The sequence below is a fragment of the Xiphias gladius genome, chromosome 18, assembly GCF_016859285.1.
Source record: "Xiphias gladius isolate SHS-SW01 ecotype Sanya breed wild chromosome 18, ASM1685928v1, whole genome shotgun sequence".
NCBI lineage: Eukaryota > Metazoa > Chordata > Actinopteri > Istiophoriformes > Xiphiidae > Xiphias > Xiphias gladius.
The window spans coordinates 24,097,998-24,124,807 of NC_053417.1; the positions used below are offsets into that span (position 1 = coordinate 24,097,998).

The 26,810-nt window shown below is 42.2% G+C and overlaps 4 protein-coding genes across 7 annotated transcripts; 3 read left to right on the top strand and 1 right to left on the bottom strand.

Annotated features, from left to right (window-relative positions):
• Positions 1-794: 794 nt before the first annotated feature.
• racgap1 (Rac GTPase activating protein 1) lies at positions 795-10,459 on the top strand. Its single transcript, XM_040151596.1, has 17 exons — positions 795-976; positions 1,907-2,012; positions 2,143-2,345; positions 2,461-2,603; positions 3,112-3,181; positions 3,292-3,345; positions 3,448-3,525; positions 3,876-3,993; positions 4,594-4,736; positions 5,120-5,284; positions 5,412-5,507; positions 6,382-6,580; positions 7,016-7,121; positions 7,534-7,666; positions 8,720-8,846; positions 8,949-9,048; positions 9,331-10,459. Exons 2-17 carry the CDS (start codon positions 1,928-1,930, stop codon positions 9,404-9,406), a joined length of 1,896 nt encoding a protein of 631 aa, XP_040007530.1. The 5' UTR covers positions 795-976; positions 1,907-1,927; the 3' UTR covers positions 9,407-10,459.
• A 724-nt stretch (positions 10,460-11,183) lies between these two features.
• si:ch211-210c8.6 lies at positions 11,184-14,092 on the bottom strand. Its single transcript, XM_040151827.1, has 5 exons — positions 13,897-14,092; positions 12,474-12,579; positions 12,127-12,233; positions 11,727-11,899; positions 11,184-11,626 (listed from the first exon to the last, which is right to left on the bottom strand). The coding sequence occupies exons 1-5, from the start codon at positions 14,051-14,053 to the stop codon at positions 11,348-11,350; spliced, it is 822 nt and encodes a 273-aa protein (XP_040007761.1). The 5' UTR covers positions 14,054-14,092; the 3' UTR covers positions 11,184-11,347.
• On the top strand, positions 12,619-19,121 carry bin2a (bridging integrator 2a). 2 transcript variants are annotated; one of them, XM_040151825.1, is made up of 13 exons: positions 12,619-12,847; positions 15,110-15,217; positions 15,314-15,394; positions 15,674-15,728; positions 15,811-15,905; positions 16,085-16,180; positions 16,327-16,434; positions 16,519-16,604; positions 16,697-16,772; positions 16,880-16,962; positions 17,418-18,033; positions 18,139-18,214; positions 18,318-19,121. In XM_040151825.1, exons 2-12 carry the CDS (start codon positions 15,134-15,136, stop codon positions 18,190-18,192), a joined length of 1,434 nt encoding a protein of 477 aa, XP_040007759.1. In that variant the 5' UTR covers positions 12,619-12,847; positions 15,110-15,133; the 3' UTR covers positions 18,193-18,214; positions 18,318-19,121. The 2 variants fall into 2 exon arrangements, with proteins under 2 accessions (XP_040007759.1, XP_040007760.1); XM_040151826.1 differs by lacking the exon at positions 16,085-16,180.
• Positions 19,122-19,564: 443 nt separating this feature from the next.
• Positions 19,565-26,570, top strand: LOC120803417 (cell adhesion molecule 2-like). 3 transcript variants are annotated; one of them, XM_040151831.1, is made up of 6 exons: positions 19,565-19,631; positions 22,441-22,468; positions 25,145-25,204; positions 25,353-25,412; positions 25,615-25,662; positions 25,778-26,570. In XM_040151831.1, exons 2-6 carry the CDS (start codon positions 22,462-22,464, stop codon positions 25,948-25,950), a joined length of 348 nt encoding a protein of 115 aa, XP_040007765.1. In that variant the 5' UTR covers positions 19,565-19,631; positions 22,441-22,461; the 3' UTR covers positions 25,951-26,570. The 3 variants fall into 3 exon arrangements, with proteins under 3 accessions (XP_040007765.1, XP_040007766.1, XP_040007764.1); XM_040151830.1 differs by lacking the exon at positions 19,565-19,631 and adding an exon at positions 21,146-21,534; XM_040151832.1 differs by lacking the exons at positions 19,565-19,631; positions 25,353-25,412 and adding an exon at positions 21,131-21,534.
• Positions 26,571-26,810: the final 240 nt, after the last annotated feature.

A 26,810-nucleotide genomic window follows, 5' to 3' on the forward strand; every position in this document is an offset into this window, starting at 1 on the left:
AAAAAACAAAAAAACAAACCCAATTTGAACATGTTAACTTGGGCTTCAGGGAATAATGACAGACCCTTTTCACTATTTTCTGACACTGTATACCCTTAACAATCAATTTTGCTTCTTTAATCAATTGATTGATTAAAGTAAATAATTATCAGATGTATTGATACTGAAAATGATTACAGCATTACAGTATTACTATGATAGAATTTTACTACCTTTGCCTGAGGTTTTCTGTTAATTAATTGACACGCAGAAAAAAACAGAAGCTGTTTGATGAAACACAACTTTACAAGAAATGAGCAAAAATAAACTCAAATAATTACGGTCATAATGTAAAATAGATTTTGACGGAATTTCTCTACAAGACCGGGGGCCGCAAGATGGAAGATGGAAGACTTGTTATAGTTGATACTGTACTTTAGTGGTGCAAAGTTATAACAAATGTGTGACCTACATGCTCTCGTAGTCGTTATTTTTCCAACTACATAGTCCAAAACAAAAATACGTTCATTCGCGAGTGTTGACTTTATATTTGAAATTTGTGACCGGAAGTGCAACGTTTTTCTTGATACCTACATTTTGATTCTCTGTTCGTTCGTTGATTTGATTCTCAGCTGATTTATAATATCATATTTATTTAAAGCTGACATTTAACATTCCTTTTTTGTTCTCTCCTGTCTGTTGCGCTAGCGCTGATACCAAGGATGAGCGTTACACTGGATTTATTTTGAAAGTACGCAGTGGGAAGCCATTTTATCTTCCTACTTGACGCCGGCTCAGTGCTCGTCACTCATTGGCTAAAGGCGAAATTTGAAATACAACGCGCTTAATGAAACGGTGGCTGCGGAAGGATGAGGACACAGATGCAACAAGCTAGTCGCCTTAAAAAAAAATAAGAGAGAGAGAGAAAGGAAAAAAAGTACTCCGCTAAACATTGCTGATAGAGATTTGCTATATCTCTTTCTCCAGAGCAGAAACGGTAGGTAACGGTTGTCAACTAATGTTTGCTAACACGGGCGATCAAACAAAAGTTAACGTTAGCGGCCAACGTCCGTCCTAACGGAACCGCCGCGTCATTTTTCAATGGTACAGTTTAGTTAAGTGCGTGTAATGTTATTTATTGGAGATGTAGAACAGAACCGAAAGGAACCGATTTTAAGAGGTGAGCTGCCGTGGCAAAATGAGCAATAGATATCAGATATTTAACCTATTGGTATAACGGAGCTATTGGGTATTTTGAGGCATCGATTTCGATGCACTTGCGTTTGAGGAAAAGGTCTTAACATTTGTCTGTCTTAATTTAGCTACTTAATCTGAAAACCAACCATACACCAGCTCATTATACAGTACTGTGCAAACGTTTTAGGCAGTATAATGCCATGAATAGTTTTTATTTATCCACTAACGTCTTACAAAGTGCAGTAAACGAATAGAAAACTAAATCAAATCAGTACTAGGCTTGATCACCCTTTGCCCTTAAAACAGCACCAGTTCTCCTAATACAGATTTTCCACCCACCTGGCTTGTAGGTTGTTCCAATTTACCACACTTCTTCTGTGGATTTAGGCTGTCTCAGCGTCTTCTGTCTCTTTTTCTAATCCCAGACTGACTTCATGATGTTGAGATCAGGGTTGTGTGTGGGGGGGCAGACCATCTGTTGCAGGGCTCCTTGATCTTCTTGTCACTGAGGATAGTTCTTTATGACTCTGGCTGTATGTTTGGGGTCATTCTCTCATGCTGCAGAATGAATTTGGGGTGCGATCAGATGCCTTCCCGATGGAGTTGCGTTATGGATCAGAATCTAAACCTCTGAAGTGCCTAAAATTTTTGCACAGCACTGTATTTTGAGCCATAATCCTCGTTATCCTATGAGTTCAGTGTATTTAACTTGTAATGCATCTCTTTCAAGGGTCCTAGGTTAGAGAACATCATGGAGACTGCTGTGCTGAGCCTCCAGAGTTTATATGATAAGATGCGGACACAAGTTGACCTCCTTAACGAGAATGTTGAACCCAGTGAGTAGTTTATGGTTATTGGATTTATCTTTACAATGTATCTTTTGACATAGATGCCAAAGGTCCTTATACACACACCTGGCACATGTGCATCTTTTTTTTTTTATTTATTTATTTTTTTTTATACCAGGCTTCATCCAGATGGCACAAAACTTTGATGACTGCCGACGCAAATGGCTGAGTGCAGAGCAGGAACTGGGGTCTTTCAAAGAGGTTCTCACCAAAACAGAGACAGAGAGGGGAGCCTTGGAGGTCAAACTGAAGCATGCCCGCAACCAAGTAGACGTGGAGATCCGGCGCAGACAAAAGGCTGAGGCTGACTGCGAGAAGTTGGTACGTAGGATCAAACGGTGACCCTTGTTTGCTGATATGTTCGTTAAGTCCACTGTTATTTCACCTGGTTCAAGTAGTTTCTCATATGTGCGCTGCTTGCGTTTCTATTATACAGGACCGTCAAATTCAGTTGATTCGTGACCTGCTGACCAGCGAGGGATCCACCAACAGCATCCAGCTGAGTGCAGAGCAGCGCTCAGCTCTGGCCTTCCTGAACAAAAACTGTCAGGCAGCAGCCAACCTGAATACCAGCCGAAGGTAGGACATTTAAGAAACTCACAAATACAGGACCTTTATAGTGCACACAGTATTTAGTTCCTGTGTCTAGCCATAAAGAGCTTCTATGCTATTTTTTTTTAAACCTCCTGTAGCAGCGGCGTGTCTTCTAGTTTAGCTGTTGTTTGAGCCATATGGTAAAATACGGGGGGGTTCATTTGCATGTGGGAACATCTGACACTTGAGACTCAGATGCAAGACAACATTGTATTCATAAGTTAACTTTAACCTGGGGAAGTCATTTTCCCCATCTATTATCATCTCCATCTATTTATCACATGAATGCACTATGTTGACGCACTTTCAAATCACTCTGAACTTTCAACTGCATTTCTATTTAGATTTTTTTTTTTTAAAGGATGGAAATACAAATAAAACAATCTGGAAAAATGTTTTGTGGGGAAGCAAATGCATTGGCGTTGACAACCCAAATGCTAAATGTGGGAAACACTGCTGACTTTCTCAACACATTTTCTGTTCCTTCCGATAGACTGATGACGATAGATGAGTCCGCCTCTATCTTGTCAGATATCAGCTATGACAAAACGGATGACTCTGTTGTGAGTACTTTACTTTGCAGCATTATCTAGAGTTAAAGTAACTTTAATGTACTATAAAATGAAGTCCTTTAATTCTGAAATCTGATTCCGATGTGCTTGATCTGTGCCAGGATTGGGACTCCTCCACTGTGAGGACGGTGCGACTTAAGAAACGAGAAAAAAGGGTAAGTCGAGTGAATGTGGACTTTGTCTCTTTTAAACTTTGGTTTAGAATGGCTTCATGTTCACTGGAGGTATAGATGTCATGTCTGCTATTTTGATTTCAGCGCTCCTCGAGAAATCATGTGGATGGTCCTCCAGTTGCCTCCAAAAGGTCTCGATCAACAGGCAGAACTTCAGAGATGGTAGGGGTTTTTCCTCCAGTCTGGATGATATCATCACTTTTTTTTTATCACTGAAATATGTGATGTTATTAGACATGACCACAGTCACTCAAATAAATGAATATATAAATAAATATAAATGTAAATACATATTTATTTGAGTGACTTTGGTCATGCGTAATGCATGCTCACCAAATAAATAAATGGAGTTAAAATATGGTAACTATTCTATCAGCTTTGGCAACAAAAAGCTAATGGTTTGTTGCAACCCTTTAACCAGCCCTTAAAATGCACATTTGGGCTCTAACATAGTTTTGTGGTATTTGGTTATTCTTTTTTCTTTTTTTTTTAATTTTAATAATTTGTGACAGGGAAATGAGACCCTTGTGACAAAGACCACAGTGATTGTCCCTGCAAATGGAGGACCTGTTGAAGCAGTTTCTACCATTGAGACGATTCCTTATTTCACTCGCAGCAGGAGAAAGACTGGTAAGATATCTATTATGATGCAAAATGTCTCCTTCTTCATACATGGTTAAACTAATGTTGGTCAGCTCAATTGATCATTTTAATTCTAATCCATCTAACTTGGTTCTTGAGACAAAAGTGAAAAATAGATTTAGGGCCGAGAGATCTGATTTCTTTCAGCCTGCTGGGGACAATTATGTACTTTTTGCAGTTAAAAATCACAGTCTAAAAACCATGTCATCTTTCTGCCCCAAATTATTTTGTCAATATTAGATTATATCCATTGAAAAGCATGCTTTTATTTTGAATTAAAGGCAACCTGATACATTGTAAGCTATTTTGAAATGATCAACCTAGGCTCATGTCAAATAATCATCCACCAAGTCAATGTAGTGTAACTCTGTTTTCAAGATGTAGGCAAAATAAAATCCAAACACAGTTTTTTTTTGTTTTTTTTTAATGGAGACTGTGCTCATTTGCAAATTATTTACCAAAATGGTCTCATTATTTTTATGGATGTCTTAAGTCTGAATATGCAGTAGTAGTGATTCGGCAGTATATTTTCTCGGCGGGGTGGTTCCGGTAACACACTGCTATTTATTTGCTATCTCTCCTGTTCAGCTGCCATGGAGCTGGACTCTGAATCTGTCAGGTCTGAGGATGTCTTCAAGCAGCCTGGCAACCCCGAGGGAGAGATGAAAATCCAGCCCAGCACTCCGCAGAGCAACGGAGGTGTCCGTCTTCACGAGTTTGTCTCCAAAACTGTAAGAATGCCACTTGTGTGAGAGAATTTCAGAGTGAATGAATCTGACTAGAAAAAACACTTTTTCTTTTAGGCATAACAAGAATTCTTCCAATAAGTTTGATCAAACCAGGCACTGAAGTTTAACTCATTTGTCGATCATCTTCTTCCAGATATTCAAATCATATTTTTTTTAACCAAAGTACATTTATGTCTGTACCGAAACATATTGGTACTGGACAATTTCAAGCTGCTGCTGGTCCTTATGCATGCAGCTCTATTTATGCAGTGCATTTACTTGAGTTTATTTATAAAAAAAAAAAAAAGAAGTGTAATTTGCGGGTTTACCTGACGTATACATAGCCGTTGACCAGCCTGTTAAGTCCTGTCTGATGTCTTTTATAGGTCATTAAGCCTGAATCCTGCGTGCCCTGTGGAAAGAGGATCAAGTTTGGCAAGATTTCACTCAAGTGCCGCGACTGCAGGGTAGTCTCGCACCCCGAGTGTCGCGAGCGTTGCCCTCTGCCGTGTATCCCCAATCTGGGTTGCACGCCGGTCAAAATCGGGGAGGTGTGTGAGAACATTTCTCCTGACTGATATCTCTCTTGATGTGCAGGAACATGCACAAGTTTTTTTTGTTTTCTCTGAACTTTTATCACAGTGCTTATAGTTTTCCCCATTTCTCATTCATTGCCAGGGCGTGCTTGCAGACTACGTCTCCGACACGTCACCCATGATTCCCCCTCTCGTGGTCCACTGTATCAGTGAGATTGAACAAAGAGGTCTGCATGAGGTGAGTGGTGTTTTCCTTTCCTAATACTATGCAGAAATGTGAAGGACAGTAAAGCCTCACATCCCAGTAGTTATTTTTAAAGTCTTCCCCCTAAACTGAGAGAGAGCTGTAACTAAGATTATACAAATCTGTTCCTGGGAGACTAAATTCATAACTGGGCTGTGGAAGGCTTCCGAATCTTTTGATGGCTGTGTGCTGCTTTCTCTTCTCTCCGTTGTTTTATGTTTTGCTCCTGTCTTACTTTCTCACTTTCATTCTGTGGCATTGTCGGCTTTTTTTTCTTTTTCTTTATTCTCATCTGAAACAAATTTGTCCCTTCTGCTGCTTTTGAAAGATATGCTTTTTCTTAACCATACAAGTTGTTTTGAAAGAAATAATTTGTCTGCTTACATATGTGTTGACAGAAACTATTTTGTCATAGTAAAATGTGAGGATTTCATGCTTTTTTAAATCAATATTGTTTCCGGGGCATGTTATGCCTCTATAAGAGGACGATACTAAAGGGAATGAGGGAGACAGATGCAACAAAGGTTCCCAGTTTATTAGAACCGGGGACGCTGGGTTCATGGTCGACGTCCTAACCCCTAAACCACAGGCATGCAACTTCTGTCATATATGGTAGTGAACTGAATATTTGTGGCTTCTGGACTATTGATACAATACAACAATCCTTTTGTATAAATCACCTTGGACCGTCGGAAGGTGTAACTGGTATTTTTTCACTATTTTCTAACATTTTGATAATAAGTGGCAAATTAATTGATCATGAAAATAATCGTTAGTTGTAGCCTTAGTTGGGGGTAAGTGGTAAATTCACTCAAGATAATTAAACAATAATTAGTGAATAACTGTACTGTAACTTCTTCCCTCTCAGGCTGGACTATACCGTCTGTCCGGTGCAGATCGCACAGTGAAGGAGCTGAAGGAGAAGTTTCTCCGCAGTAAAACCGTTCCCGTGCTGAGTAAGGTGGACGATATCCATGCCATCACTGGCCTCCTCAAGGACTTCCTGAGGAACCTCAAGGAGCCTCTTCTCACCTTCCGCCTTAACCGCCCCTTCATGGAGGCAGCCGGTATGTGTGTGTGTGTGTGTGTGACTGGTGTTTAGAAAAGATGCTAGTGCTGGTAATAGCTGTTTCTGATCGGAGGGCTCCATAGCAAAAACCAGTGGCACACTAAATAAAAGCAATTTATAGTAGAGCTCAAAAAAACTACAGCTCTGTGTAACTTCTTAGTGGACGGCAGAAATGTACCCAACAGACCCATTAAATGCAGGTCTCATAAGTGTTTCTACTTTGTTTTTGCAGTTTGAGCTGAACACTGATGGAAACCTCAGGCAAGGAGTTGCCTGGAAAAAAAAAGATTGATCTTTCAGTTTGTTAGCCTTTTCAGTAATTGTTTGTTACTAGAGTGAGATACATTTTCTTTCAAGCTGTTAATAAATCAACACAACCGCTCATTTCTCGGTCTCTGCTCACAGAATTGTGAATTCTTTTGTTCTCCCTCAGAGGTTTCGGACGATGACAACAGCATAGCTCTGATGTACCAGACCATTGGTGACCTGCCACAGCCCAACAGAGACACGCTAGCTTTCTTAGTCCTTCACCTTCAGAGGTTGGCAGCTACTCTTCTCTAAATAACATACACACATAACATATGTCCCAGTTCAGCTGATTAAAAAGCATTCATTCTGCTTTGATGCCTTGCATGTTCCTGCTATAAATTAAATAATGGGATTTACTGATATTCATAAAATTCTTAAGTCTCTGTGTAACCATCCTTTTTTAATTTTGTTCTATCCTCTAAATTTAATTGGGTTAAATCGCTTCAGGCAAAAATGTGCTCAGAATTTTATTAATGGCTCAGCTCTCCCTTCTTTTTTTTTTTTTTTTTTTTAAATTTCAGAGCAACGTTGTTTTCGTATTTATTCAGTTATCTGCTTTTAATGTAAAATAGACTGCAGATTGTGGCTATTTGATTTCATATACATCAAGCAGACATAATTGAATCTAATAAAATCTTTCAGAGTCGCTGACAGTCTGGATACTAAGATGGACATCAGTAACCTGGCTCGAGTTTTTGGTCCGACTATTGTGGGTCATGCACTTTCCAACCCAGACCCCATGACAATCCTACAGGATACAAAACGGCAGCCTAAGGTAGGCCTGAACAATATTTTAATTAATACCACAGGCCCCAGAATCCTGTGGGCAGCAAACACTCCTTGAGCAGCTTGATAGTCAGAAATAAAACAGAGAAGCACATGGTCTATATGTTTGCAATTCAGCCAAAAAAACCTGGCCTTTTCCATTATGCCATGAGCAACCGCGATCCAAATTTGACGCCGGGCACGATGAACAGTAAAAGGAGTTAGTTACCACCCTGAGGAGTTGGAGTTTTGCTGTGGCTGCTCCTTCTTGTTCCACTACTGCCTGCCATATTTTAAGATGGTCCACTGTGAAAAAACTCAGAAAATGACGAATGTCTTGTTTTGTAGATCCCTTGTTAATAAACGATCGCTGTTAGCAGTCACCTGTTACAGATATATTGCATTTCCTTTGACTGCTTCACCTATAAAAACTACCCATTGTTTTGCCAGTGGTCGCTTTTATTTTTAAACTAACTAATGCAAACAGTGAGGCTGATGTCTGAGATAAAATTTTGAACAGTAATGCTGGATAGCATACACTCTTTGTTTCCTGTGGTGCTTGTGCAGGCGATCTGAATCCAGAACAGGAGTGTTGGACTCCACCAATTATGAATTATGAAAACTAATAAATAAAGAGGAAATTTATAAAATTTGAATGTATTGAATGGCTACAGCTGAAAAAATGCAGACTGTGAAATGAAAGTCTTAAAAATTCTAAATGAAATTTTCTTTTATTTGGAAGGTTTAGCACTAGGCAAAACTCAGTCAAGATGAGTTTTCAATGTTTTAAAAGTATTGATCGCATAAATTAGGAGAAAAAATTTGTCCTTTTTAAATTTCGTAAACAAGCTTAATGCGAGAGACTGAGCTCCCACAGTTAGAGACCACCAAAAATCTCAGCTAAATACTATCACACTCCAGAAAATACCCTCGACACCATAAGCTTGTTCTTTTAATAATTCCTCTGTCCTGCTCAAGGCCGCTTCGTAACCAGTGTGGCACTATTGGAAGAGGATGAGGCAACACACTGAAATGACCCTAATCTTTTGCGTTTGTACTTCAGGTGGTGGAGCGTCTGTTGGCTCTGCCGTTGGATTACTGGGGCCAGTTTGTGATGGCGGAACACGAGCAGCCAAACCTGGACCATCTGATTATCGAGAACGCAAACTGCTATGCGACCCCTGAGAGAGGTACGGGCTCACTAAACTGTGCGCGTTGTTCTGCAGTGTTTGTTTGCGTGAGCCCAGTTGTTCACCGGTTGACAATTCATCGTTATGTTTGTACTGTTGCAGTTAGCATGCTGGGACCTCTGACCACTCCAGAGCACCAGTTCAATAAAACCCCCTCCTCCAGCTCCTTGTCTCAGCGCATGAAGTCCTCTCTGACACCCAGGTAAACACACAAGCACAGTCTCCTCCCACCATTCTTTACCAGTGTTTTTACAATCAATGATCTCATGATTAATTAGCTTTAGAATGACTGTTGTTTGCTACTTATTCAAATATTTAGTAAAGCTATGAAGTACTTTTTTTTAATTTAGAGAAACACAGACCTCTTTGAACATCTTTCATATGAGTTCATCTATTGTATAATATCTCCTTATCTTTCAATGACTCTGTTTTATTGACGATGACTCCCAAATTCATTAAATGTCATGTGCACTCCTTTCTGCAGATTTGGGAGCAAGAGCAAATCAGCAGTCGGATTCTCTCGCCAAGGAAAATTCTTTTCATCTCCGCTCCTCAAATAATCCAAAGCAGCTACACGTAACCTTTATTCATACAGCAATAATTCATCATGCATAACACATAACAAGGTACTGCTTTCATAACAGCTGTAAACACCTCCATCTTAGTCTTCTTCGGTGTACTCAATCGTTTTCACATTTCAAACTGGTAAGAGTTGTATTTTGATGATTTTTCGTGTTAGGATTTTTTTTTTCTTCTTTTTTTAACCAAATAGTAGGTTTTCGTATCTATGCACACTTGTGTCCTTAGAGGATGCTTTCGCTAAATGTTTAACATGTCATTCTCATGTCCCATCTTAACACATGAGAATGAACTGTATATTTACTCCTTTTGATAAGAGTGCTAATAGATGAAAAACATGTACTGTATATACAGTTTTATTGTGGCATGTTTCTAACTAATCATTTCTTTTGACAGCTTTTCAACTCATGTGTCACTCAGAAGTTGAAGAGCTCATTCTTAGGCATTTCATTCTAGGTTGTGATTGAATGTGTGACTGTTTTTATAAGATTATCTTCTAGTTTTAATGTTTGTATTTCATTCCTATTTCTATTCAGTTTTGATTGTCTTCATTCCCCAGTGAAATGTTCTATAATTGTTTTATAATCACTCGTGCCCTATCCTTGTCATATTTTAACTACAAGCAGTAGTTACAAGACCTCAGTGGGAAGACCTTCTTGGTCATCATCTGCAAGCTCGACTGGGTGTGATATTAAGGGTGATTTGTCATTGATCTCGAGAATGTGGACAAATTTTTGAAATCCTGCTGCCATTCTGTTTCACGGTGCATGTTGCACCGCCAGTGATCACCAGGAACGCTGTTGACTGGTTTACGTCACATGCTGTAATCTCTCAGATCATTGTGCCCCTTCAATGTTTAAAGCTCTGTGTATGTTTGTACCATGGCAGGTTGCTTATGAGCTAAAGGCAATTACTCTGTAAGATTGGCCAGTTCAGTTAATGTGGCATTATTTGATTAACTATTACCACAAATTTTGTACACAAATACGCTCTTTGAAATTCATGTCAGTTATAAAATACATTTCTAACATTTACATAAATGTCTCCTGTCCCTTGTGTTAAATTCTCAGTGCTGTTTCTTAACCTTGTGAGTCAGAACACCCTGACTTAGAGGGAGACTGTCAGGGTGGTTAATACAAACTTAAATGTCCTGTTGTTTGTGGTTCTACTTTGACCTTGGCATGGCATCTATTTTTAATATGTAAACTTGAAAAAAAAATAACTCAATTGTAGCTCTAGAGGTACAACATCAAAGGAAACTAGACTTCCTTTGCATTATTGAAAAGGTTTAAGGTCTCATAATACAGGCTTTCTCGGTTCTGCCTGACTGTTTTTTCAGAAAACTTTGGGTTTCCCCAGTCTTAAATGTGACTTGGGATGTCAACACTATTTACAAACCGGAAACTCATAATTACGATATGACATGAATGCAGCATTAAGCTCTGGATTCATTCACACATTGAGTGTTTGAAGTCACCTTGGGGGTTGTCCACCTGGGTCTCATGTTGATGAATACACGAGTGAAGGGGGGCGGACGCTGCCTGGGAGGGGAAGGGATGTCAGGACGGCAATTTAATTGGCGTTCATGTCGAGTGTCGGTTGATGGCAATTTTGACAAAGGCGTCTTCCTTTACTCTTTCAAACCACCTGTTTAAGGCCCATTCGCTCCCAATCGTTCAAGTATGATTCTAACAACTTCCAGATCATTAAAAATCTTAACAGACACCTTTATAGTGGTACAGTAAAGACTAGTTTACGGCAAACAAATTTATTTTACAGCATAGCTACAAAGTGACAGCGAAAGTTTACTTCCAATAATACATTCAATTCAAAACATTCTTAGTTCTCTTCAGAAAATGTAATGACTCGACTGTGTGCACCTTAGTGTGAGGAAACTATTGTTGAGAAAATGTTCATCAACGTCAAAATTTAGGCCATGGCCAGAGAAGAGGAGTGGTCTGGACGTAGTTCTGGAAGGCCGGGTCCGAGCCCCACTTCTTCATGGCCTGCTTCTCCAGGATGGGAATACCGCTGACGAACCGTAGCAGGAACCAAACAAAGAGAGGTGACGCCACACTCAGGTACTGGGCACCCTGCATCACTGATGACGCCGAGAGCCACAGGCCCGACCACTGCAGGATCTCTCCGAAATAGTTAGGATGTCTGCTGTAGGCCCAGAGTCCGCTCTGGATGAACTTCCCCTGGAGGCACAAGAGTAGATTGGCCCGTGCAGCTGTTACACTCAGTGAACGAGGGATTAATGCAGTTTGGGATCGCGCATCGTGAGGTCTGTTAACTTACAGCATTATCCGGGTCACGCTTGAAAAGCCATTTCTGCTGGTCAGCAATAGCCTCGGCAGCGAAGCCAATGCCCCAAACAGTCCAACCAATATAGTCCCTCGTTCCCAAAGGCACGTCCCGCCTCTCGCTGTTCAGCATGAGGGTCGGGAGGAGGGTCATAAATACCCACACAGCTGAGAGAAACAGGAAAAAAAAAAAAAAGATCATCTTCAACCAGGCTTGCTTTAACATTTACATGAACTACATCCATTTAATTTACTGTAACCAACAGCTCCTATGTATAATAAATGCATAAAGGGACTACTGTGATTTATACAAGGAAAGCCTCCCTTCATCCGGGTGCTGAGTTGGTCAAGGACCATGATAATGAGAGGAAGGTCTTTACTTCACTTCCAAGTACCTTGAATGGTCCAATATACTAAGAAAGTCCCTGGGCTGTCTCTGACATTGTTGAATCTGCGATCATGACCGTCCTTCAAGATCCGCATGAAGAGGAATGTCCCCAGCCTGCAGAGAGAACGTGGTTAACGTCCGTTCACATTAACCAAGGCATTATTCATTAACCTGACTTTAAAAAATTTCTACTCTGACCTTGCCAAGGACCCTCTGTGACTGAACTTACACAAAAACTCTGTGGGTTTTAACGCAGGTGGATACGATCGCAGCACGCCTCTGTTGCCGTTTTACCGAACAGCACAGGGGCGTCACTACGTGCGACACCGGGGGGTCAAATGCAGCCTTGCCTACCTGAGTCCCCATGCTGTCACCAGGCCAGTCTGCACCTTCTGACGGACGTGACCGGCTCCTCCCCAGATACGACTCAGGTGGGCCAGTAGTATAAATGTGCCCGATCCTGCAGGAAAAAAAAAAAAAAAGGGGACAGAGAGATAAGCTGCAGACTCAGGGCAGTTGGGACATGGCACACAGCTCTTCTTGTTGCAAAGTAAGGCGTGTTCAATAAATCTTTTACCCAGGACACTGCAAACAATTGGTTCCAAAGTTCAAGGGTAAGAACAACCAGGAGCGCAGAGCAGAGTGGGGGACCAGAAGAGGACGAGTAGAAGAAGTGTCAAGTGACTCATTTGGGAAAATATAGAGAAATCAGTCACTGGTGCCGACAGGTAAGCTACGCGGTTCTACATGTAACAAACGATTTGATGATTGAATGCGACTAAGCCCACTGGCAATTTTGTCCTGACAGATGGAGTTTATTTGCAAATCTGTAACTTCCTCGTTGGTTGTGTCCAAGTCGTCACACCTAGCTGTCTTTCACCTAATTAAAACTGACAGCCCAAAGGGGTCCAAAGTGAGGACACCAGGGCTGCACCTAATAATCATTTTTATCATCGGCCAGTGTGCCAATTATTTTTTTTGATTAACTGATCAGTCGTTTGGTCTGTCAGATGTGCGCGAATGGTGACGTTCAGTTCGCCATATTCGGGTTTTTGTCCGACCAAAATTCCAAAACCCAAAGTGATTCAGTTTACAATCAGGTAGGACCAAAAAAAAAAACCAAAAAAAACAAAAAACAAAAAGGAGAACATCCTGACAGTCGAGAAGTCGGAACTATGGAAAATCAAGAACTGAATAAGAACATCCTGTTATCCAACTATTAACGCCCTACTGCTGTCGCAAATGCTGTTCAGGCAGTTTGTGCCGAGTGTGAGACGAAATCCCAGTGCAGGTTTTTCTCGGCTATGTCCGGTATGTTCACCAGCGGAGAGACCATTGCGCCGACCGGGGCCCGGGAAACAGCGACCCCTCTTTTCGATTCCAAACGAGGGGCCCCAGGATCGCTCTCTACGCCCCTGCTGACACCAGGGCCCGCCCGAGTTAAGCCGGCTCTCCAGGCCGAAGGAGGAGCTCCGGGGCCGTTTCACAACAAAGCTGTCTTAGATAACAGCGGTTTTGTAACGACGACCATCCAACGTCTGAGTGCGATGTAATGCAAAGCGCAGCTTTTTGTTTTCTTAAACTTGTATGCCACAACCCCACGGATGAATTATGGTCAACTGACCGACCCATAGGCTGCAGACGCGCTTAAATGGGATTCGCTTCTCTGCAGAGTCGAGTTTCCACCAATTATCTCTGCTGAGCAACAAAATGAACGCTGCAAAAACATCGAAAAAGACAAATGCTCGTCCTCTTCTTCTTTTTTTTTCTACATTACCTGCTAAATCATAAAACTTCTCGGTTTTGAATGCTGCGGCCACGGCCCAGCCGGCCCACTGGATGCCCAGGTCAGTCACGGCACACTTGACCAGAGTGCTCCCCATGATCGCGTCCTGCAGCCCGGCGAGCAGCGCAGGAATCCGGCGGTCCGTCATCTGGGCGCTCCTCCCTCACCCCCCCAAAAAAAAAAACGGACTCGGTGCGACTAAAGTTCACCGCTGCCGTGCCCCTACGGGGAGTGGCTCGGCCGCAGGGAACTCTGGGCTTTGTAGTTATCAGAGGATCGGCCCGGTGGGCTGCGAACTGGAGGAGCGGGGGCGTCTCAGAGTACAGTCTTGTGCGACTTGTACTTCACCTCCGTGCTGCAACTTTTCTACGTTTACACTGTGAAAAACTGAGCTGCAAAACGTTGGTCACTGAGGTGAACACGGAGGGGTTATTCGGATTCGCTTAGTATTTGAACGCATCATTACATTTAAATACTATCGTGACAGAGAGAGAGAGTCACGTGTGACAGCAGCACAGAGACAGAGCTAAATGATAAGAAAACAGAAATAACTTTGAAAAAAATTAATAAAATAAAAAATTAAGGAAATTAACGAAACGAGGAAAAAAAAAACACTATACTAATATACAGTACCTTGGACTATATCAAAATAATTAGGCAGATATTCGTTTGAAAGAAATCCAGAAATCCTGTCCTAACACAATAAATATATATATATATAATCTACTAAAATATACAGTGTTATATGTAGTATATGTGGAGTTTATGTAATCAACACACACTATACGATCATGATTCAATACTATGAAACATCTGTGATGAAAACTGAAAAGGACACCATGATGCAGCAAAGTACAGCAATAAGAAATGTAAGTGCTAATATAGTATCATTAGCGATATGAGTAATATACTGCAATGTAATGTAGTGTTAGATATACATGTTACTACGGCTTATACTAGTACTCCCACAACAGTAATAATTATAGTAATATATAGTCAAGGACAAGGTGCAGGTGTGTTGCTGTAAATGCCAAATACTGGGTGGTCTAAAGGTATTTCATCTTAGTTTTGTTACGACATTGACAGTCCTTTCAGTGAAAATTGCATGTGGTCTGTAGCCTCTTCCCACTACACCTGACAACCGTGGTGTTACAGGCCAGTGTTGTGCCGTATCCTCCCTTCTCTGTTTCCCCTTCGCCGTCAGGGATAAACCCGAACGAGACAAAACATGGCAGAGAGCACGAGTCCAAAAGGCAACTCTGGAGACTTTGCCAAAAAAGTCCAACGACAGCTGAGCAGAAGCAAAGAAAAGGTACCGGTCTGCAAGATCTCGTTTCCCATAGTGCAAGAGGAGAGAAGATATTGCTTCTTCATTGCTGTTTCTCTGAGATATGTGCTTTTCCTGCAGGTACTGCAAAGGCTGGGAAAGACTGTGGAGACCAGAGACAACCAATTTGAACTTTGTCACCACCAGTTTAATGACCAGCAGGTAATCATCCTCCTGCTTAATGAAAAAAAAAAAAATTAAAAGTATGGACTCACTTTTGTGTGTTTGTTTGGACAAATTTGGACAGATTTAAAGGTCTGAGCAAATTCTTTGATTTTTCAGTTCGAAACAAACAGCTCTCCACTGCTGTCTCCACATGTTTGTGTATGTTCTCGCGGACTAAAAGTCGATGACTTATCGACCTTTAGTCAGCGAGCCCGGCATCATAAAAGTCATAAATCTAAAGACCGGCAATCATGCACACCTCTCGCCCATTTGCAGGTTGATGGGAACCGGATCTACAAGGACCTGAGGAACTACATCAATGCGGTCAGAGGTGAAGCCTGCTTTTTGCCTTTGGATCCTGCAGATGTGTGTCGGGCTCCGCTCCTCACGTTTAACAGTTCTGCTTCTTACAGACATGCGCGAAGCATCCAGGCGCCTCTCCCAGTCTCTGTTCGATGTTTATGAAAACGACTGGGCTGGAGAGGAAGACTTGGGAGCTATTGTGGAGGTTAGAGCCCAGTGTGATCATTAGCGATAATGTAAACTCTCTCACTGCACCAGCGCACAGTTTTGTTTTACAAGTACAAAAGCAGCGAGATTCATGCATCGCCAGGGGACCGAAAACCTCCCTCTTTCCCTCTCTTCATACATAATTAATGCAATATTTATGCTGCGCCTTTTAATAAGGGGGAGGATCTCCTGTGGAATGACTACGAGGTGAAGCTATTAGACCAGGCCGTGCGCACCATGGAGTCCTATGTGAGCCAATTCCCAGATGTCAGGGTAAGGCGAGGGGAACCAGGCACGCAAGCACACGTAGCTGAACGCGCAGACAGGCCAAAGTCCTGAGAGCACACGCGCCGTAAAAACCAACACCGACAGCACGAGCGGTTCACACATCTGCATCGCCTTTCTGTTTCAACCCGCAGGAGAAAGTGGCCAAGAGGGGAAGAAAACTGGTGGACTACGACTCTTCCCGCCACCACCTGGAGGCACTGCAGACTGCGAAGAGGAGGGACGATGTCAAGATAAACAAGGTCAGAAAACGTGACATGCCTGTGACCCCGACCTTCGTTTGTTCAGAGGTAAACGCTCAAGTCAGTTTTGTTTTCGTTCTGCAGGCAGAGGAGGAGATGAATTATGCCAAAAGCGTCTATGAAGGCATCAACAATGAGCTAAAAGAAGAGCTGCCTGTGCTCCATGACAGGTCTGAAGAATACTTTGATTCCCATGTGATTTGTGTGGATTTACAGGTTCTTTATATAAAACCTCAACGGTTGTCCCCCCCCCCCCCTTTAGCCGCATCGGATGCTACGTGGCTGTCTTCTCAGCCTTGTCAAATCTACGAGACATCTTCTACAAGGAAATGCGCACCGTATGTTCTGATCCGTGTTGCTTGAGCAGCTACATTCAGCTGGCACACAATCCTCTTCCTCTATAAAACTGTTTGGTTTTTTTTTGACCGTCTGCCTCCTCTTCTAGCTCAATCTTGATCTACAGAATGTGACAAAGGAGCTGCAGGCTCAGCATCCAGACAAAGTCTTTGCTGTGAAGGGGATCCAGCGGTAAGTTTTTTTTTTTGAGCTTTGAATTTTGAAGTCATTTTTTGGCAAATCAATAGGAACTGCTCGCCACAAAATACCATCATCTGCTGCTCATGACAGTTGAAGCTCGAATGTACTTCACAGATCACAAAACACTGTCAAATGTCCCTGGAAGTCTTTGCGTAGCCTTTTCCAAAAAGAATTTGGTGTCAGTAATCTAGATGTCTTGTGGCCAAACAGGTGTCTGTGGACTGAAGGCTCCAACATTTAGAGGATTTTCTTCCTGTATTTTTCTCGTTGACAGTGCCTTGGTTGCTATAGAACCCGCACCGCTGAGTCCTCTCTGACAGACTGATGAACTTTTATTTTGGGACGAATCGTTTTAATGAGTTGATGCATCGATTTCGGGATAGAAATCTAAATATTCAAACTATGTCCTTGTATTATTTCTGATATTATCTCGCTAAATTTTGCAGATATGGCTCCCTGAGGAGACGAACTCTGATGTCCCACAAGGCCTGGAAAGCCAGCTTTTCTGAGTTTCACAAGAGCTACAGTCCCAAAACTGGCCAGAGGTTTAGTTTCAGGTCCCCAGACAAACCTTCCCGCAGCACCCTGTCCAGAGACAGCAGCTACCTCTCAGTCTCCCCGCAATCGCCAACGCTGGAGAGCCCCACCTGCGAGTCCAGAGACCTGGACACTGAACTGAGCGACGGTGAGGCCTACAGCTCGCCTGCCCAGGAAGACGGTGCATCGGAGATGGGCGGAAATGAGCTGAAGTCTGGAGAAGACAGTAATCAGGTGGAAGAGGAGAAGGGTGGGAAAGAAGAGGAGACTACACCAAAGCCTCCTGCGGAATCTGATGATAAGGGGGACGCTGAGAAAGCTCCAGAAAGTGAGAGCAGCTCTGAACTGAATAACTCCTGTGATTCAGAGAGCCTGGAGCTCCAGCTGTCTGCTGCAGACAATGGGCCGCTGCACATTGAAGAAAGAGAAGACAGCCCAGTAACCCTCGACACTCCTAAATCAAATGGACTGGAGAACGGTGAAGTCTCGGAGGTTGACACAAAGGACCTGGGCGTTCCTCACAAGGTCTGTACAGCTTAGATTAGCACACAGCTTAGGCATGGTGCTATGTCCCATTCACCGTTGTTTTGGGTCACGACTCTCCTGCTCTTTCCTTTGTCGCCTGTCTAGGATGCTCCTGCAGAGAAACAAACATCCCTGGACTCCAAAAGCACAATGGTGTGAAGTTTTCACACTTTGATGCAAGGTTTGTGTGTTTTTCATGCATACAGTCTGTCTCATATTATCATCTCTCTCTGTCTGTTGTTGCCATGTTTGACCGAGGTTTTTTTTCTTTCTGTGCTGGCCAGAATATAATAGCGCAGAAGACATTGACGCCAACAGCTGCACAAGAGAAAAAATGTGGAGACAGTCGCACTGACATGTCCAACAATTGTCATGAATCATGTTCTGAGCATTGACTTGTTGCTGTTAGTTTTATTATTTATCTTTTATTGAAATCAATTGTAAATATATATTAAAGTAGTAAAGTATATAGTCTCTTTGGGTTAAACTTTTCATACTTTTGGAAACCCCTGGTTTCATCTTAATTATCCTTTCAAAAGTATTGCATCATATCCTGTACCAAACAAGTACATTTCTTTTAATTTCATGTGTGTAGTGTTGCAGACATAAATGCACTATTAGGTTTACATTGTTAGAAAACTGTCCAACTGACTACAACATGGTCAATGTACAAAGATGTACCGTGCTGTGGTCTCAGTTTCATGAGGAACGGAGCTAAACTCCGTGCTCATGTTGCCTTTGACCTAAAGACTGGAACTAAATAGAAGTTTCAGTGATTTTCTTGTATTTACTTTTTACTTTTTTGAATTTCATTTTATTTTTTATCCAGTTTTCATGGCAGGGATTCATTTTTTTTATTCAAAATTTTATTGCGGAATTAAATGTTTGATCCTTTCTGCTCACAAAATGGGAATCTATTAATTAGGTGTACACTTTGAAGATAAATCACCATCAATTATCATTTTTTGTAATCCCATTTATTTCTCAGTTGTTTATTTAATTTTAATTAGACGATGAATATGCACATCTAAAGCTATGGTCTACAGTAGAGGAATTACTGTGAAATATGTACGCAAAAAATAATAAAAAATGCATTCAATTAAAACTTTGTCTAAGTAGCTGTGGGTGTTTCTGTGCAAGTGGAGGTTTAAAGCGATTAGGACAAAATGTGCAAAGTCTCGCTCAGCCCAGATTTCGATGCTCTACAAGCACCAGCAACATAACTTGCATTGATGGAAAAGTTGAGCGACAGGGCCTTCTGCTGCAGATATCCTGAATTTAAAAGGGTTTAGGGCTTATTTGGCTTAAACTGCAAAAAAAGTGCACAATGTGTGTTTCCGCTGATGCTTCGGTCATTGTAAGAGTCAGACACTAGGCGCTAGCCTCCAAAAAACGCGTTGTGGTCAACTGACCACGTCTCAATTCTTGAACTGTAACGAGGATTTTTGCCATGGCAGTCAGACACAGAGACCGCTGCTTCCTGACGGTCCTGATTTCATAGGTGACGGTGGAAGACGGGAACAGTTTTCTCTGGCGTATGAACTCGAACGTGGTGGGACGACACCAGACCGCAGACACTTTTAACGGTAGCATTCGAGGTCATCTCAGTTTGTATCGTAGTTTTAGGCAAATCCGAACGCGCGGACCCTTTTAAATCTGTTAACTGCCGAGAAATTTGGATGATTATTCCTCTGTGACAAGAACGCTGTACTAGTCAACATATTTGTGTAAGAATGCGGGGTATGGGTGGACTGGGAAAATGTGTTTTTGTTTAAAAACAGAAAAGGAAGGAGAGCGGCCTTCGATTATGATGACAAGCAGGCTTCTGCATACTTTCCTCCAGAATGATGAGAGAATATGAGACGTCCAGCTCAACGTGACTAACGTTTGTTTTTTTTACTTCTTTTAATAGAGACAGGCTACTTCACTGACTCTGCACACACAGATCGGTCACCTCCTCCCGAGGAGTAACAACTCAGCCCTGGCTCTGAGGGAAACTTTTGTCAGCTCTGAGAAAGGAGCCCATATAATGTATCTGGGTTACCTTGGCTTGGGTCCGCGTTACGAACTGGGGGTGTGGAGCTTGAAATGCACGGACACATATCCGGCAGGAAGGAATTTGTGAGGTGTGCTCCAAACCTGACCCACTCCGTGCTGGTTTTTCTGCTGGCTGGGCATGTTTTCCACTCCATTTTAATTTGGCACAAAAAGACAGCACATGCTGCTTGCGCCCAGCAGTATGAAAGGCTTTGTGTGGCAAGTAAACAAAATACCACTTGTTCCGACAGTATATATTCAGTACGCCAGGTCTGGATCTCTAATCGTATCGAGTACTACGAGAACTGTTTTTACTTAACTTACAGTGATAATCATGTTGATGCTACACGTGTATTTTTTAATTTATGTTTTTTAAAGGTATTAAACAAAAATCTACCGACTCAAATGTATGTTGCATCACTAAAGCAGCAGAATTGAGAAATAACCTGTGGCAGTAAAAGTACTTAAGTTAAAAATGCAAAAACCATTATTAACACTGACAGGCACAAAAAGTTGTTTAACTTAACCAGACCGCAGCAGCGAGTCTCTCAAGAAATCAGGAGTAATATCCACAGGTTTGACAAGCACCGAGTCTGCTGTGACCGCGGTAACGAATCCGGCGAGCCCCAGAGCCCCGAGCGGTCCCGTCGGCGGTGTCTGGCGCACGGCCTCCGGTTCGGCATGTATGGAAAGCGCCGAGCGCAGTGAGTCTGTACAAGAGCTGCTATCAGCGAGCAGACGAGTCGAGCCGAGTCACGTCCGCGGGGCCGAGCGCCGCTGGACGCGCTCGCTGTCGAGGTTTCGTGATTCAGTCACCTGCTGCCCCTGTGATGCGAGCCACACTCTGCCACACGGCACTCAAGCGGGTCTTTAACACTGCTCAGGGTGGTAGAGCTTTCATTTGTTCGGCTGGCGGTCAGGCCGATAACACATAAAAGCCGAGCGGGCGGGAGAGGACGAAAGCCTTTTGTTTTCTTCTCGGTGTCTGACTTTTGCTGGTCTGGTCATACGGCTGTTTCCTGTACCCTACGAGCAAATGTACCAGTAGAAACAATTCGTTTTTTTTCATTTTTGGCCAACACCAGTGGGGGGGTCCGTAGGGGCCCCCCCTCGACGTCAAAATTTTTGCCCAGGGGCCCCTTAACAGGCTAATCCGTTCATGGAAACAAGCTCAAGCTCCGTCCTACCCTGCTCCACCTTTTTATTTCCCCCTCCTTTTTTTCCCCCGGTAAACTCAGCAGTGATATATCTTGTTCATAGAAGATCTTCGACGTGGAGGGCGAGAGGAAAGGGAGGGGTCGGAAATCGAGAGCATGTGCTGCATGACTCACGAGTGCGGCTGGAAACGAGTCGGACTACTCACTGTACCTCGCAGGATCAAGTTTTGGACGCCCCGGACAGAGTCACACGGAGTTTCAGTTTTAAGACCTGGGCTAGCGGCGTGCGTTAGTTTCCTCCGCCCAGGAAAGTTGCGCTAGTAGGGTGAGGGGAGGCGGGGGCGGGGTAAAAAAGTTGGATTGCGTGGGTTGTTTTTTTTTTTTTTTGGTGATTAAACTCCGCTGCGCCCAGGTAAGCCCGGACAACAGCTGCTACGAACAGCGCCCGGTTGACGGCTCGGTGTTCGAGAGCCGCGGGGGGGTTTCAGTGCGACCCTGGCCACTTTGTCCAGCGAGCTCCGGCTGATGAGACCACGAGAGAGAGAGAGGGGGGGTGGGTTAGTTTTTGGCTCTTTTAAAAGGTCGAGCTGACCGGTTTATACTGAGAAAGAGGACAAAGAGAGTCAGCTGAGAAAATGAAGTGTGTCGGTTGCAGCGGATGGAAAAAACCGTGTTTCCATGTCGAAATAAAACGTGGTTTCATGTGACGTGGTTAGAAAACTTTGGGGCAGCAGCTAACGACTGCTTTCATTATCGATTAATCCATTATTTTCTTGCTTATCGATTGTTCTGCCGATTGTGTTTTATCGATTAATCAATGATTTAAAGAATCGTTTTGTCTTTAAAAAAAAAAAAAAAAAAAAAAAAAAAGAACAGTCACAAAAGAGCGAAAAATGTCTCTTTAAATTTCCCAAAGACCAAAATAATCTGTTTCGAAGACTTGTTTTATTCGACAAAATGTCCAAACTCGTATATGTTCATTTTACTTTCATACGTGACAAATTAGGGCATCAAATCGTAAGATTTTGAGAAGCTAGAATCTGTGACTGTTTGGCACTTTTGCTTTAAAAACTAAAATGATCAACCGGTTATCAAATAGTTCTCGATTATTTTTTTTGATGATCGATTTGATTGAATAATTGTCGCAGCCAAAGAAAACGTTATGGCAGAAATGCAAGTGATATATGTTCACAATTTTTGGTGTTTCTTACAGGTTGGCAGTTAAGAAGTAACCATGAATAGTAAGTGCACATTTAATCAGTCTTATATTTTATTTATTTATTTATTTTTTGTATGTTTATTTCTTATGTTTTTCTGTGGCACCGCTGTACTGTGCAACACATTTGATATCCAAATCAAACAGTTGGGCCCAAGCCCCCCAGGGGCCGCGAAAGCCCCAGGTTCGTTCCTTCATCAACCGGTTGTGCTGTCAATGAATTAAAGCTTGGTATCAGCTAAGATTGGTAATTGTTTTTGTAGTTTTAACACGGTTATTATTTTAGTTTGTAGTGTGCTCGTGTGTATATATTTCTAAATACAGTTGTTTTTTTAAATTTTTTTTAAATCTTTTTTTTAGTATTAATATTCCAGCACAAGAGTGTAAAATAAGAGAAGATTTACTTACTAATTTATATCGTTTCAGCAGCAGCAGGATATAGATGAGGGTAGGTATATAGCGTATTTAAGGGAGAAAAAATATCTACATCAGTGTATTTACTGTACATGAGGTGTAATATTGCACGGCGTTTACATAGAATGATATTGTACGTTGTTTACATGAGGTGTAGTAGTGCAATGGTGACAAAAAAAAAACAAAAAACAACTTGTGTTACGACGTGATATTGCACATTGCACATGAGGAGTTGCCTGGTGGGTTGTCGGGAACAGTGCTGGTTGTACAGTCTGACAGCAGCAGGAAGAGAAGACCTGCGGTATCGCCCCTTTGAACACGGCGGGCGGAGCGGCCGGCCGCCGAAGCAGCTGCCCAGCGCTGTCAGAGTCTCATGCAGGGGGGTGGGAGGGGGTTGGTTCTCCCTTTTTAAGGCTGAAGGATTGGCCAACATCCTTCTCCCTCCCACCACCTCTACTGTGTCCAGGGGGCATCGTGGGAAGGAGCCTTCCCTCTTGATCAGTTTATTCAGTCTCTTCCTGTCTGCTGTAGAGATACTGCGGGCCCAACAGCCAACTCCAAAAAAAATGGCTGACGCTTCCACAGAGTCCATAAAAGGTCTTAAGGAGTGCCCCCTAGACCCCTAAAGACCAGAGTCTCTTCAGCAGATGAAGTCTGCTCTGGCCTTTCTTGTATAATGTATTAGTATTGTCCATCCAGTCTAGTTTATTGTTTAAGTGCACACGCAGGTATTTGTATGATTTTTGCAATCGCAGCATCCCCCCCCTAATGTTCGCTGTTGTGGGTGCGCTGGCGTTTGGTCCTGCGGAAAATCTTTCACCAGCTCTTTGGTTTTTCCGGTGTTTATTTGGAGGCAGTTCCACTGACACCGGCCCGCAGAGTCCTGGGTTAGTCTCCCTCTAACTATCATCAGCCTCTCATCAGTCATGAAGCCAACAATAGCGGAGTCGTCGGGAGAACTGCTGTTTGTTGAGTTATGGGTAAAGTCCGCGCTCTGGAGGATAAATAGGAAAGGGGCCAGGACTGTCCCTTGCGGAGCCCCGTTGCTGCAGAGCACTGTGTCAGACAAACATGGCTCTAGACTCACGTACCGTGGTCTTAATTGTTATTGTTTATGAGGTAGTCCAGGATCTAGTTGGTGATACAGCCCCCACATGATCCAGCTTCTGCCTCACTAGTCAGGGGTTGTAGGGTGTTCAATGCACTGGAGAAGCCTTTTCCCAGGTGGGGGAGGGATCAGTGGAGAAGGGGGATGACAGCATCGTCCACACCAGTGATTCGGGATGGGGTTGGGGTGGGTCAGATGCGTGGTCAAATCTGTTAAAGAAAGTGTTGAGGTCATTTGCCCACTGTCGGTCGCCTACAGGCGGTCCACTGGATTCCCTGTACCCAGACATGGTTTTGAGGCCTCTCCAGACTCCGCTCAGGTTGTTCAGCTGCAGCTGAGCCTGCTTGTACGGCGGCAACTAACAATTATTTTCATCATCTATTCATCGACAACTACTGAAAATAGTATTTAAAAAAACAAAACAAAAAACCCATAACAATTACAAACAACTACAAAATTTGGCATCCAGACCTCCCTGTTTTCCAATGGCGGAAAGTAATCCATACATTCACTAGAGTACTGTACTTAAGTAAAATTTTGAGGAAGTTGTACTTCAGCGGATTAATCAATAATGAAAATGATCATTAGTTGCAGCCCTATTACTCATTTGGACTGTAAAACATCAGAAAACAGTAAAAAAAATGCCTACTATAATTTCCTGGAGCCGAAGGTGATGTCTTCAAACGTCTTTTTAATCCAACCAACAGTCGAAAACCTGAAAATATTCAGTTTGAACCAAAGAATATGTGGCATTTTTGCATTTTTTTTTTTTCTTAACTGCTGATTAATTTTTTATCAGTCAGCTAACGGATTGTTACAGATCTGATAAGACTTGGGTACTTCTGCTCTAGTAGAAATTTAACTATGACACTTAATTGTTATGGGAGTGTTTATAGTGTGTTGTTATGATTTTTACTAAAATAAAAGATCTCAGTACTACTTCTACCACTGGTGTGTTCTCTGATTAAGTTATTGCATCACAGAGGATTTGGACATAAATAAGCGATTGACAGTTTTGTTTTGTTTTTTTGTTTTTTTTAATTCCAGCCCTTAATAATCAGATTACTGTGTCATAACACTTAATATTCCCTCCTCCGCCAACCGCTATGCAGTTATGCAAGTTTGCTGAAGAAAGAGCCCTGTGACATGTAGAACATGCTCTTTTTTTTTATCTGTCAGGTTCAGACATGGTGCCTTTAACAACAGACCCAACATATACGACCGCAACTGTGGCAGAGAGTAAGTACACTTTTCTTTTTTTAGGATCTGTTACGAATGTGAATGAGTTGGCTTTAAATGCTGTGGCTAACAAGTGATATCATAACCTTATAGTTTGTGCTGTTTTATTGACACACACATTGTTTGTTGTTTTTTTTTTTTTTTCCAGTATCAAATACGCGGCCTTTAACATCACTTCCCACACATGCAGACACCACCGTGATTCAGGGTAACTCCTACACTTTTTGTTTCTTATGTTTTCTATTACTGGCACTCAGACCGATCTCCTCCTGGACGCGCACAGCTGTGAGACAGGGCGCAGTTTACTTCCTCTCCGTAGACAAAGATTCTCGTGACCTTTCCACCTTGTCCTGTTACCAGTCACCAGTGGTTAAAAAACTCATCCGCTCGTTTTATCTTTGATTTCTCAGTGGTAACGACAGCAGTCCCCACAAGTCCGGACTCTGCAGTTGTTGCAGGTAACTGTTCATAGTTCACCCTGAGCTTTTTTCGTCACATTGTGAAGTTTATAAATGTGCTTTTACAGCAGCATTAAAAAAATAAATAAATAAAAATGATGCCTTATTTTTCCAGTGGTCATTGTTCTCATCCTGGTGACGGTAGCTGCTTTGGGCTTCCTGCTTTACCGGTATCTCTGCCACAATAAAGGAGACTACAGGACGACAGGGGAGCTGGCTCCGGGAGAGGACCCCGATGAGGAGTACAATAACCAGGCTGCGAGTGAAAAGAAGGAATACTTCATATGAATGTGGTGGATGACTTGCAGATAGTGAGTGGGGCTTAAGAAAGAAATAGTATGTGGAGGCCTGAGAAGAAACAGGACTCTGTTTTTTTTGTTTTGTTTTTTTTTCCGTGTTTTGAGGGAAGGCTGCTACTTGCTGCACACTGGTTAGAGGAATACCTTGTGTAAGATTTTGTTTTAAAAAAAAAAACAAACAAAAAAAGCACAAGTGCACAATAAAAAAACCAAAGATGAAATTATTACTTTAGGAGTCAATATTGATAGATTTGGAGCAGGTGAGAGACAACAGGTTGTGTATAGACTAGCAGAGCTAGGCATGAAACAGGTGGTGGGGTTTTAAAATGTCTACAGTCACTTACATGATCAGTAAATACTCAGCATGCTATTAAAATGTCAGATAAGCTTGTATGTTACACTGTTTATCAGCTGTGTTTCGGTTTTTCTCTTTAGTATCTGCACTATGTTGTTTCATTCAGACATTCTATACTTTTGCCAAACAGATCTTGTACAAGACAAGTTACTTTCATATTGATTTGCTTTTAAAATTGTTGTTTTTCAATGCAGTTCTTTTAAAAAGCTAGTCAAAAACAATGTCCTGCTTTGAGTAAAGGACAGCAAACTTTATTTGTTGTACCTGGCTTTTTTTTTTTTTTTTGTATAATTCCTCTCCAGACGTTGTTACTGGTAACTTCCCTATTTGAGATAAATATGGAAGGCAATAAAACTTGTTTTCGAACTAGTACCATAATACAGTGTGACAGCTTACAGTCATGTTTAATATATTTTTGAAATAGGCGATGTCATAATCATCAGCACTGCTGACCACAATCTGACTTTGAATCGATGATAAATGCAAAAGAATGC

What these genes read in the sequence shown, in the direction of transcription:
- racgap1 (XM_040151596.1), top strand. Translation starts at nt 1,928, where the DNA reads ATGGAGACTGCTGTGCTGAGCCTCCAGAGTTTATATGATAAGATGCGG. An exon ending in TCGCAGCAGGAGAAAGACTG is followed by an intron (nt 3,994 to 4,593) that starts GTAAGATATCTA and finishes TCTCCTGTTCAG; the next exon opens with CTGCCATGGAGCTGGACTCT. An exon ending in TTAGTCCTTCACCTTCAGAG is followed by an intron (nt 7,122 to 7,533) that starts GTTGGCAGCTAC and finishes AAAATCTTTCAG; the next exon opens with AGTCGCTGACAGTCTGGATA.
- si:ch211-210c8.6 (XM_040151827.1), bottom strand. Translation starts at nt 14,053, where the DNA reads ATGACGGACCGCCGGATTCCTGCGCTGCTCGCCGGGCTGCAGGACGCG. An exon ending in GAAGTTTTATGATTTAGCAG is followed by an intron (nt 12,580 to 13,896) that starts GTAATGTAGAAA and finishes TTTTTCCTGCAG; the next exon opens with GATCGGGCACATTTATACTA. An exon ending in AGTATATTGGACCATTCAAG is followed by an intron (nt 11,900 to 12,126) that starts GTACTTGGAAGT and finishes TGTTTCTCTCAG; the next exon opens with CTGTGTGGGTATTTATGACC.
- bin2a (XM_040151825.1), top strand. Translation starts at nt 15,134, where the DNA reads ATGGCAGAGAGCACGAGTCCAAAAGGCAACTCTGGAGACTTTGCCAAA. An exon ending in ACCAGTTTAATGACCAGCAG is followed by an intron (nt 15,395 to 15,673) that starts GTAATCATCCTC and finishes GCCCATTTGCAG; the next exon opens with GTTGATGGGAACCGGATCTA. An exon ending in GCTGTGAAGGGGATCCAGCG is followed by an intron (nt 16,963 to 17,417) that starts GTAAGTTTTTTT and finishes TAAATTTTGCAG; the next exon opens with ATATGGCTCCCTGAGGAGAC.
- LOC120803417 (XM_040151831.1), top strand. An exon ending in AGACACCACCGTGATTCAGG is followed by an intron (nt 25,413 to 25,614) that starts GTAACTCCTACA and finishes TTGATTTCTCAG; the next exon opens with TGGTAACGACAGCAGTCCCC. An exon ending in GGACTCTGCAGTTGTTGCAG is followed by an intron (nt 25,663 to 25,777) that starts GTAACTGTTCAT and finishes TTATTTTTCCAG; the next exon opens with TGGTCATTGTTCTCATCCTG.